Source organism: Bison bison, unplaced genomic scaffold, assembly GCF_000754665.1.
Source record: "Bison bison bison isolate TAMUID 2011002044 unplaced genomic scaffold, Bison_UMD1.0 scf7180017864172, whole genome shotgun sequence".
Lineage (NCBI taxonomy): Eukaryota > Metazoa > Chordata > Mammalia > Artiodactyla > Bovidae > Bison > Bison bison.
In genome coordinates, this window is record NW_011494744.1 from 1,478,171 (window position 1) to 1,490,571 (window position 12,401).

The 12,401-nt window shown below is 40.2% G+C and overlaps 1 protein-coding gene across 4 annotated transcripts in view; it reads left to right on the forward strand.

Annotated features, from left to right (window-relative positions):
- MYOF (myoferlin) overlaps positions 1-12,401 on the forward strand; it is a 179,773-nt gene that overhangs the window by 83,773 nt on the left and 83,599 nt on the right. For 2 of the 4 annotated variants that reach the window (XM_010842189.1, XM_010842191.1), the window contains exons 13-18: positions 1,060-1,163; positions 3,719-3,787; positions 3,882-3,925; positions 6,398-6,480; positions 9,075-9,113; positions 11,126-11,250. In XM_010842189.1, coding sequence (XP_010840491.1) covers positions 1,060-1,163; positions 3,719-3,787; positions 3,882-3,925; positions 6,398-6,480; positions 9,075-9,113; positions 11,126-11,250 — 464 coding nt within the window. The remainder of the gene's footprint in view (positions 1-1,059; positions 1,164-3,718; positions 3,788-3,881; positions 3,926-6,397; positions 6,481-9,074; positions 9,114-11,125; positions 11,251-12,401) is intronic. The other 2 variants (XM_010842190.1, XM_010842193.1) reach the window with 1 other exon arrangement.

Consider the following 12,401-nt stretch of genomic DNA (forward strand, 5'->3'; position numbering starts at 1 on the left):
AGCTGAGTTCCCTGTTCTATACACCAGCTTCCCACTGGCTATTTTACACGTGGTAGTGTATGCACATCAGTGCTATTCTCTGACCCACCCTCCCCTTCCTCTGCTGTGTCTGCAAGTCCATTCTCTACGTCTGCATCTCTAGTCCTGCCTGCAAATAGGTTTATCCGTATCATTTTTCTAGATTCCATGTGTATGTGTCAATACATGATCGTTGTTTTTCTTCTTCTGACTTACTTCACTCTGACAGACACTAGGTTCATCCACATCACTAGAAATGACCCAATTTCTTTTCTTTTTATGGCTGAGGAATATTCCATTGTATATATGTACCACATCTTCTTTATCCATTCATCTGTCAGTGGACACCTAGGTTGCTTCCATGTCCTGGCTATTGTAAATAGCGCTGCAGTGAACTTTGGGGCACATGTATCTTTTTGAATTATGGTTTTCCTCAGGGTATAGGCCCAGTAGTAGGGTTGCTGGGTCATATGGTAGTTCTGTTTTTAGTTTTATAAGCAACTTCCTTACTCTTCTCCATAGTGGCTGTATCAATGTACATTCCCACCAACAGTGCAAGATCTATTCACTTCTAAGTTTGTTAAAACAGAGATCTGTTGTTTGTAGGTGATTAAACACGTTACGATTATGCTAAATTTCCTGGAGTTACTCAAGAAAAGATAAAGCCTATATGTTGACCTAAAGAACATTTTCCAAATCACAACTAGGCCTCAGTTTTTAATTAACCCTATTTGGATGGACTTTTTTATTCTGTTGGTTTCCTCAATAAGTGATTGATTCTCAACATAGTAATTTATTGATTTGTTTTTTCTGAGACGCTCCCGTTAATTTTTAAATTTTGTGGGGAGAACGTGTTTTCTCTTTCTCTCAACTAAGACAAAGGGTTTTTGCAATCCAGTGCCACTGGTACTTGCCACTTTTCAGAATGATTCTCGTTGCAATGGTTTTTCCATACAGGAGACAATTTTTAATTTTGCTGAGTGATTTCTGTTCTCTTAAGAGAATCAGATTTGATTTCTTCTGTGACGCGTTCCTTTCCAGTGGATGATGCCTTCTCACAGACAGTGAAGGAAATATTTGGAGGCGTCGCTGATAAGAAGAACCTAGTGGACCCTTTTGTAGAAGTTTCCTTTGCCGGAAAAAAGGTTTGTATGTGACCTCAGTGTCGATGCCTCTAGAAACATGTATTTAAACCACCATGCTTTCTTTGACTGATTTCCTGCTTAATCTTTTTTAAGTAGCCCCCTGATGAGCTGGGCACTGTGCAGGAACACAGATTATCAGACTCTGAGCATGTCAGACATCTTAGAGGTTTATTTTGGAGTGGAAAGTATGCCGGACTCAGGTTAGAAAGACGTGGTCTTTTGTAAGAGTAGAAACAATTCCCAGGCCCCAGCGTTATCTTACTCCTAGGTAAAGTCCCTAACCAGCAACAGTGATCCCTGGTCAATGTGGCAGGAGTTCCCACCCTCTGAAATCTAATGCCTGGCGATCTGAAGTGGAGCTGATGTAATAACAACAGAAAAAAGTGCATAGTAAATGTAATGCACTTGAATCATCCTGAAGCCACCTCCATCCCCTGTCCATGGGAAAATTGTCTTTTACAAAACTGGTCCCTGATGCCAAAAAGATTAGGGACCGCTGTGTAGAGGAGAGCCTCCAGTACCCGGGTGCCCATTTCTATCATGTTTATTACTCACCATGTTCCAATGAGCTGTAGAAACTGGAGAGTCTGGCAGGGGAACCCATCTCAGTCCTCTGATAAGAGCTGAGGGACTCTTGGTGTAGGAACACATGTAACTACCACTTTTACCTACAAAAATGGTCAAAGATTGTAGATTGGGATTCCATAGTAGAATAACGATGTACCACAATCAGTTCTAGGTGTGAGGAAGTAGCATTTACTACATATTGGAACCAAGTGTATGTGAAAGTGAGGTTTGGCAACACACACACACACACACACATGCACACACACACACACGCACACACATGCACACACACACACACACACACACACACAGGGTTATGTCCCAGGAGAGTCAGTGGGAGATGGCAGAAAAAGTCTCAGTTCTGGAGCTAAACGAGGCCAGATTTAAATTCAGACTTCACCTCACTCCATAGCAAGTGAAGTCAAATTCTTTAACCTCTGAGCCTCAATTTCCTGAATTATATATGAGGATAAGGATAATCTCATAGGATTGTTGAAAGAGTTAATTAATTCAGGAAGTAAACAGCAGGAGCCTGCTAAGTATCAGACACTGTCCCTCACGTTGGAGATAGAGAAGTGAGTGGAACAGTCTTTACTCTCATGGAGCTTACTGTGTGAGAGAAGGGACAGCAATAAGCAAGCAAATAAAAAGTTGCGTAATTTCAGTTAGTGCTGAGTACTAAGCAGAAAATAAAGCAGGGGACAAGAAGTGATGGGTGCAGGGTGTTTGGAGGGGTTTCCAGTTAGTTTATCAAGTGGGATATCTTGGAGGAAGTGACATTTGAACAGAGGCCTGGAAAATGCAGAGATATTGGCAGGGGGAGGGCTTCCAGGCAGAAAGAAGAGCAGATGTAAAGACCCCAGGGAGGAGATATGTTCACAGTGGATGAATGCCAACATGGCTGGGGTGGAGCAAGAAAGGGACGAAACCAAGAGATGAGCTCAGAGAGGAGGTGAGGTGGGCAGGCAGGGCTTTATCAGGCAGAGGATGAATCAGGACTTAGTATCCTAAGTACCCCTGGGAACTGACTGATGATGCTACACGGGGAATGACATGAAAGTGAGGAGGCAGGAGAGGAAGTGGGGATTCAGATGGGAACCAACCACAGGCATCTGGGGCAAGATCAGATGAAAATAGGGATGTCAGCATTTTCTGATGGATTGAATGAGGCACGTGAAGGAAAGAGAGGGGTTGTGACTGATTCTGGTTCAAATCTGAACACCCTTGTGAACAACAATGGAATGACAGCAGCTAGTTTGGGGAGCAGGGAGAAGGGCTGGTGGGCAGGATCAAAAGATATGTTTGGACATTTTAGTGAAGAAATGTGTATCAGGCAGTATGTAGCAAGTGTCCACCTGCCAATGCAGGAGACCTGGGTTCGATCCCTGGGTTGGGAAGATCCCCTGGAGAAGGAAACAGCAACCCACGGCAGTTTTCTTGGCTGAGAAATCCCATGGACAGAGGAGCCTGGCGGACTACAATCTGTGGGGTAGCAAAAGAGCTGGGTACCACTTAACAACTAAAGAACAAGGGCTCACTAAATAGCAACTGTTGCATCATTACACTAATCCAATATTAAAATTTGGCAATTAGAAACTAGCTCTTAGTGCATAGAAGAGGCAAAGATCAGTATACTAAATCCATGTCCTATTTTACCAAATTGTTATTAAGAAAACTTTAATGCAGTTACCAAGTCTATGGGCTTCCCTGGTGGCTCAGCTGGTAAAGAATCTGCCTGCAACGTGTGGGACCTGGGTTCAATTCCTGGGTCGGGAAGATCCCCTGGGAAGGGGACGGCTACCCACTTCAGTATTCTGGCCTGGAGAATTCCATGGACTGTATATCCCATGGGGTTGCAAAGAGTTGGACACGACTGAGTGACCAAGTCTATAACATAAGTATGCTAGAATCATAATCCACTGTGCATATATTATAAACTTTCCAAAATTAGAAATTTGAATACCTACTCTGTTTTGATGATTTTACAGGTTTGCACGAACATAATTGAGAAAAATGCAAACCCTGAGTGGAATCAAGTCGTTAATCTTCAGATCAAGGTTTGGCTTTCTTTTCTTTTAGAAAAAAGTAAGGATACCCTAGTAGGTACTGAATAAGTTGAGAAATAACTACTTTTTTTTTCTCTTTTAACAGTTTCCTTCAGTGTGTGAAAAAATAAAACTGACAATATATGACTGGTGAGTTAAAAAAGATTGGTCTCTAATTGCAAATTGGAGAAGTAAATATTTGGATTTGAAGAAACTTTACTTTAGATGGTCTAACCCTTACTTTTCAGGACATTTGCTTTTCTTCCAGACAGAAGTGGTACACTGCTCCTTGAATCAGGTGTTTTCTTTAAAAATAGTAACAGTAAAAATAGTAACAGTAGCTGTTGCAGAAAAGCTTTGGATATCTTGGTTCAACTGCTCATGAACAAAAGGAAGGAAAAGTGATCTGAATATACCCCAAGATAAGAAATTAAGGCTTTAAATACTATTAGGCTGTCCAAAATAGACTTCAGAAATGGAGTAAACTATTTCTAGGGACGAATTAATCAAAACATTGAGAGCTGTCCTCTGTCATTGTTAGAAGGGAAATTGGACAGAGCTTCCTATGTGATTGAATGCAGAGAAAATTTGTTGAAAGTTTCTGATGGACTTTATACTAGATCAACATCCTAGCAGCCGTAATGAGGCGATTCTTGGGTGTATTCTAGTTGGATGGGGCATTCAGTTGGCAGCGCTTAGCTCCCCGAGAGTAGAAAAGATAAATAGCACCATCACTGATGCTGGCACCATCGCTGGTGCTGGCATCATTACTGGTGCTGGCACCATCACGACAGCACCACCATCATCAGTGTTTGCTATGATGTCAGCTGCTTGTTCTGAGCACTACTAGTAGCAGGTGCTGGCCTCTTGCCTTCCCTACACTATTCCATTTACTCTTTAGAGGAACCCTGTGGAATGGAGACTATTATTAGTTCATTTTGCAGATGAAGACTGAGGCTCAGAGAGGTCAGGTGACTTGCCCACAGTCACTCAGTGACTCAGCTGGGTTCCCAACCTGTCTGGCCCTGATTTTTCCTTTGGCTAAATGTATTTGACTTCCATGTTAGTTCCCTCTTGGCACTATGGTAACAGGACACATTGGGAGGAGGGGAGAAGGCTTTATTTTGTTCAGTAGCCACAGCATAGTTCATTGAAGTCCATAAAGGGGTCTGAGGACAAAATGCCCCTTTCAATGAGTGTGAGCTTGTTTTAAGTCACTTGGACCCTCAGTTGACACCCCAAAGGTGCTCCAGGGGCCTCCAGAACTCTCAGGAGTGTGTTTGAGCCCTATATAGCGCAGACGACCACTCCAGCCTGCTGATGCCACAGTGGGAGGATCGCTGGCTGAGTCATCCTAGAGTCCCCCATGGTCACAGCAGATGTGGGTTTTTCCCTGATCTAGTCGGCCCTCTCCAAAGCAATGGTAGATTCAGATGTGCAGAGAGACCCTGTTGAACTGGGGACTCCTTGGATCCAGATCTTTCATTATATACCCTATAGGTGTTTGCACAACTGAGGGAAAGCTAAGGATTCTTGAAATGTAGTCTAGAGGCTTCTGGACGGACTGAGAGGATGCAAGTTCCACACATGTGGCTTAATAACCCCCAAATAATAACTTTTTTTCCTCATGTATACTGTTGTTAGTCACTTTCTGTAACCTAATTTTATTAAACCATATAATATATATAACATAGTATTGCTATAATATATAATAATATACTATAGTATAATCTTTCCTCAAAATACTGAGTCAAACTTTCCTCCCTTCTGTGGAGTTCTAAACTTCAGAGTGAGTATGACACTAGATGAAATAAAGAGAAGAAATTAAACAGAAGATGTTATTAATATAAACCTGTTTGTTACACTTACTGTGTGCCCAGCTAGAGACCACTTCATGAGTTAGGCTCATGAACTCTCTACGATACAGACAGATACACAAAGTTGCATGTACTTACAGTGAGCAAACTTATCCAACAACATAGATAAGATTTAGGTTATAGACAAGCAAATGAAGTCACACAGTAGATAATCAAGAAATATTTGAATTGAATTGAAAGGGAATTTTTTTCCCCTATGAGGGACCCTTAGAAAAGCCTGTTGTAATTTTTAAACCATCATAGTAATCAGTATGAACGTGATAAAATAAGATACAAACACTTATTCTGTGTAGTGAGATTTTTATTACCCTCATCATGTTATGTGCCTATAACTGACCCATTCACTTCATGACAACAGTACTGAGTGTGACCATAGGCAAATTCCTGGGCCTCTATAAAAAGCTGTTTCCAGCTGAAATTAGTTGTCCGGTTAGATCAACATTTCTCAGAGGGTTGTTGGAGGACCATCTGTGTAAGAATAAGTTGGGATATGTACTTGTTATAAATGCAAACTCTTGTTCTTCATCTCTGCTTTCATTGAGTCAAAGCTTCAATAGGAAATTAGAGGTGGTGTGGGGTGGGGGCCAGGGGAGCAGTGGTGGTTTCCAGGTGATTTTAAAGTGCAGTGACGCCTGAGGCCCACTGGACAGGGTGATTTCTGAGATCTAGGGTCTTTTCCAGATCTATTGTTGAAACAAAGATCTGTCTTCATAGGTGGAGGTCTTAACCTGTTCTTTTAACACAGGGACCGTCTTACCAAAAATGATGTTGTTGGAACAACGTATCTGCACCTCTCTAAAATTGCTGCCTCTGGTGGGGAAGTGGAAGGTGAGTCATACAGGGAGCAGGAATGGGACAGGGCGGAGAACTTCTGGAGAGAGAATGAACTGGGCAGCTACCTGGCAACAGACCTGGTTTCTTAAAAGCCAAATGTGATGAGTCTAGTGAACCATTTCAGTGATGTTTTGATGGTGATCAGCAAAATAATAGATTAGAAATTAATAATTGGGGTAACGATCAATTATTTGTGGAGAAGGAAATGGCAACCCATTCCAGTATTCTTGCCTGGAGAGTCCCCATGGACAGATGAGCCTGGCGGGCTGCAGTCCGTGGGGTCACAAAGAGTCGGACACAATGAGTGACTAAGACAAGACATCAATTATTTGAGTTTAAAAATTTTAACTTTCTTACTTCAATCCAAAAACTTTCCCAGTAGGTGTTTTGCAGATTTTTGAGTGTCAATATAAAGAGCACCTTTTTTTTTTTCTTTTCAAGTGGCGTTGACATCAGTCCACCCATATGTATAACAATATTCCTTGGCAGGAGTGAGGTCAGATGGCATTTGAACCGTGTAATCTCCACTCTAGATATTGTGTATTTTGTTTTCATACATTTTATGCTAACAAGCATTGATAACCAATATACTTTTCTTTTTGTTGTTTTATGTATTGAGAACTAATTGCCTATACCTGGTATTCTAGTTCTGTGCATATGTGTGAAACTGTAATAGGGAATGAAGGAATAAATTAAGATGATCAGAAAAATTTAGTGTTAACCCATTACTATCATCAGCAGCTTATTGTTCGTTACTAAAATAAAAATAACAAAAATTCCTATAATTATCACTTGATTAAACATATTGAATAAAATGAGAAAATTTGAGGCAAATTTTTGTTTTAGAAAACTTAAGATTTCTCTCATCCTCATCTTGTTTAAGAGAGGACTTTATGTTCTTAGTCACTCAGTCATGTCCAGCTCTTTGCGACCCCGTGAACTGTAGCCCATCAGATTCCTCTGTCCATGGGGATTCTCCAGGCGAGAATATTGGAGTGGGTTGCCATGCCCTTCTCCTCCAGGGGATCGTCCTGACCCAGGGATCGAACCCAGGTTTCCTGCATTATAGGTTTTTTAAAAAAGACACTGTAAGCCAAGCAATAGATAATATGAAAAAGAATCTGAAATATAATAGAGACTTGATGAAAAAGATATAGATTTTCTTTCTCAAGAAGAAGAAAAAGGCATTAGAAATTTTGAGAGAAATAAAGAGTTGAACCAAGAAAATAATAGTCCAAATATAAAGTCAGGTATAGCATTATTTTAAGCAACTGGTAGAAGGTGAGACAGAGAGTCCATCTAAGCATTGTCTGCTAAGTGGCATAGGGGACCATGTTGCTGGACCTGTAACAAAAGAAATGTAATTACAATTCTTCTTTTCACTGCAGAGAATACTTATGTGGTTGTTATAATGTGAGCACTATTCATTGTTTCTAAAATATTTTTGTTAAACTTGTAGTCAAAGCATTGAAACATGTCTAATATCATATATGAAAAGAGTCGCCAGTCCAGGTTCAATGCACGATACTAGATGCTTGGGGCTGGTGCACTGGGACGACCCAGAGGGATGGTACAGGGAGGGAGGAAGGAGGGGGGTTCAGGGTGGGGAACATGTGTATACCTGTGGCAGATTCATATTGATATATGGCAAAACCAATACAATATTGTAAAGTTAAAAAATTTAAAAAAAAACTTGTAGTCAAAGCTCTAAAGAGAAGGTAAATATCACCTCTTACAATGTAAAAGTACAGGAGATAGAGCTTAGAAGTGAAAAGAAGTGGAAGGTTGGAGAGGGTGGGCATGCTATTAACTTCTTATCAAGTGAAGGATCCAGATGTAAAGGTTAGATTAGACAGATGAGTGGATAAAGAAACTCTGGTTCGTATACACAATGGAATATTACTCAACCATATAAAGGAACACATTGGAGTCAGTTCTAATGAGGTGGATGAACCTAGAGCCTATTATACAGAGTAAACATTGCCTTAGTGGTATGATGGTAATATCCAGAAGAACTACAAATGAATTGTTACAAGCAGTGCCAGCCTCTGTCTCTGAGACCTTTCACTGCAGGCCCTATAAGACAGTCTATGATAGGGTCTCAGAGTAACAGTGAGCAGTAGCCATTCCCTGCAAAGAAACAGGATAATGTATCGGCAACTATAGGCCTTTGTTTACACAGCCTTCTACTAAATTAACTTGGGTTGTCTGGTCTTAGTCCTAGCTAAGTCAGAGATGAGACACGTAAATGTTTTATTAAAAGTATGGAATGTTGGTAGCTTCCCCAGGCCTCCTTTGATGGTGGGAAGCTGGCTCTCAGATGCTTCACTGCTTTGGGGCTGATGAGGTTGGGCTATTTCCTGTGTGACCATGCTACTGGGTGTCAGAGTCTCGAGCCATTTTGTATTTAACTGCTGGTGATATTTGTATAAATGACAAAAGGGTCATGTGATTTGAGTCTGGATTTGGGATTTTCCTGGTGTTGCTAAACCACTTACCTATTGTTGGATTTGATTAACTTTTTCAATGTCTCTTTATAATGCCTGTGTTTCTCTTATTGTTTAACCAATGGTATTTTTACTACATAGATTTCTCATCCTCGGGATCTGGGGCTGCATCGTATACAGGTTTACGCTTTGTAATTTTGCTATCTTCTAGATCTTTCTGTTTATTATTATCTTATTAAGAACTTATCAACTGATTGCTTTAGCACTTTTTTTTTTAGTTACATTTTATTGTCTTAAATATAGTTGTGTTAGAGTAACAATTTTTGTATTACTGTTGTATATGGTTGTCCTGCAAAGCTGAGTTTAAGCAAATGGGCTAACTGGGCTTTGCTACATGCCTCATGTTTTCACCTAGATATATACCCTCCTGGCTTCACTGTAAATAATTGTATAACATTTTTTTTCCCACTTTGTACCTTGAAGAGTCATCTTCCAACTCTGTGGGATCATAGCATGTCCTTGGTTTGCACAACATTTGCCATTCTTTGCAAGTTTGCTCAATGTGCTCACACTTGACCTTACAACCCTCTTACAGCAGATGTTGTTTCCCTAATAGATGAAGACTTTGTGATTTAGAGAAATTTGCCTTCTTTCAAAAAAAAAAAAAACAAACCATGATACTCCCTGCCATTCTAACCACCCAAGGTTGTAGTGAGAGGGGAAAAAGGGATTGCATACAAGGAAGCTTGCAAACTGCAAAATTAAGGTATTATCATCTGCCTTCATATTATTGGCACAATGCCTCATTATTGTTTGTTTATAAAAATCCAACTTCATTATCTTATAGTCATACTTTATATGACTATTAAGTGGTCTTTAGGTGTGTAACAAACATGGCAGATTTGATCATACTTCATTCAACCAATCAAAAAATATTTATGTGGTAGTACTCCAAGATAGAACTAGGACTAAGAGTTTAAGGATTCAGAATAAAACACACTTGATTCTTACCCACCCACCAAAGGAATTTATAGTGTAGTCACAGACATAGCAGCTATTTAAAGTTTAAAAATGGAAATATAAAGTGACAACTTAATAGAAGTCCAAAATGCAAAAGAGCCTCAAAAAGGTGAAAAAGATTGCTAACTACAAGTGTATACAGTTTGCTCAACTGTTTGAATAGGTACTCCACTCACCTACTACTTGACATTTATCCTTCTGCCTTAGTTTTAAACATAGAGTTGGAAAGGGCCATAGAGTTGATCTGGTCAACCTCTCATCCACAGAGGAAGAGTTTTGACTATATCCTGAAAGATAAAATACAACACTTGGCCTTAATATTTCCTCTGCTCCCAATGCAATCTGTCCCACTGTGTGACACTACTAATTCATAGAAAGATCACCCTTACATCGAGTGAACCACCGTTGGCCGCCTTGTAGCTCCCAATAGTGGTCCTTCCCCTGCTTATTGGAAGCAGGTCCATCCCTCTTCCATGTGGGAGCCATTCGGATGGCTGAAGGCAGCTCTTGTGTTTCCCTGTCTTCACCTGCAGTCTCTCTGACTCCACTATTTCTTACATTGCCTGCGGTGCCCTTCACTGGGGAGTAGTCTTGCTGAGACGAGGTAGCAGAAATAAGAAGCATATTGGATCCTCATCAGAGATAGAATGTCATGAATGGAAATTTCACATTGCTTATGAATATCATACGGCCATAACCATAAGCAGACAGTTCACTATTATATATAAAAATTTTAAATGTCTTGTATTTTTAAAATCATCTGCCAGATTTATACTAACTACTTGAGACTAAATGATATTTTGGAGGAACAAATAAAATTAATCTGATAGTCATTTAAATGACTTCCCGAAACAATATACTCTACCCCAGTTGTCAGTGACATGCTTGCTACAATTGCCAGTTATAAACTTGCAAAAAATGTGAAGATCAACTTCTTTCATTTGAATAGTATCACCTTTATGTTTACCTGAACTATCCCCTCAATGTTTTTTATTTAGTGTTTTATAGTGATAAGAGAAATATGGCAAGTCTCACAAGCGTTTACAATTTGCGCTAATACAACTAACACAAAAAGGAGGAAAACTGTCTCACCCAGCTAACTAATAACTAATATTTATTTCAACAGAATGGTGTTAAAAGCCTAAAATACTAACGATGATGTTCTCTCTCAGCGAATACAGGAGAAACAGAGGTGGGCTTTGTTCCAACTTTTGGACCTTGTTATCTGAACCTTTATGGAAGCCCCCGAGAGTACACAGGATTCCCAGATCCCTATGATGAGCTAAATTCTGGAAAGGTTAGTTCTTCAATTAAGGTGTGTTATTAATGAGCACTGATTCCAAATTCCTTTTTCTAATGGTTATCATTAAGTCTCATATTTAGGAGACCTCCCTACCCTCAGAGGCCCACCAGATGACCAGTAGGGTGTTTTTTTGTGGTTGTTTCTTGGTTTTGGTTTTGTTTTCTATTTTTTGGCCTCTTGGCATGTGGGATCTTAGTTCCCTGACTAGGGATCGAACCTGTGTCCCCTGCAGTAGAAACAAGATGTCTTAACAGCTGGACCACCAGGAAGTCTCTGTTTAAGTGTTGAAGGATGGAAATCTCATGTTCCTCAAGTCTTAGAATGCAGGATAGGAAAGGATCCTGAGGTCATCTCACATGGCAGTTGCAAATGCATAGCATGGCCTTAGGAAGGAAGCATCACTACGAACAAAGCTAGTGGAAGTGATGGAATTCCAGTTGAGCTATTTCAAATCCTAAAAGATGATGCTGTGAAAGTGCTGCACTCAATATGCCAGCAAATTTGGAAAACTCAGCAGTGGCCACAGGACTGGTAAAGGTCAGTTTTCATTCCAATCCCAAAGAAAGGCAATGCCAAAGAATGTTCAAACTGCTGCACAAAAATATTCATCTCACACACTAGTAAAGTAATGCTCAAAATTCTTCAAGTCAGGCTTCAGCAATACATGAACCATGAATTTCCAGATGTTCAAGCTGGTTTTAGAAAAGGCAGAGGAACCAGATCAAATTGCCAACATTCTCTAGATCATCAAAAAAGCAAAGAGAGTTCCAGAAAAACATCTATTTCTGCTTTATTGACCATGCCAAAGTCTTTGACTGTGTGGATCACAATAAACTGTGGAAAATTCTGAAAGAGATGGGACTACCAGACCACCTGACCTGCCTCTTGAGAAACCTGTATGCAGGTCAGGAAGCAACAATTAGAACTGGACATGGAACAACAGACTGGTTCCAAATAGGAAAAGGAGTACGTCGAGGCTGTATGTTGTCACCCTGCTTATTTAATGTATATGCAGAGTACATCATGAGAAACGCTGGGCTGGAAGAAGCACAAACTGGAATCAAGATTGCTGGGAGAAATATCAATAACCTCAGATATGCAGATGACACCACCTTTATGGCAGAAAGTGAAGAGGAACTAAAGAG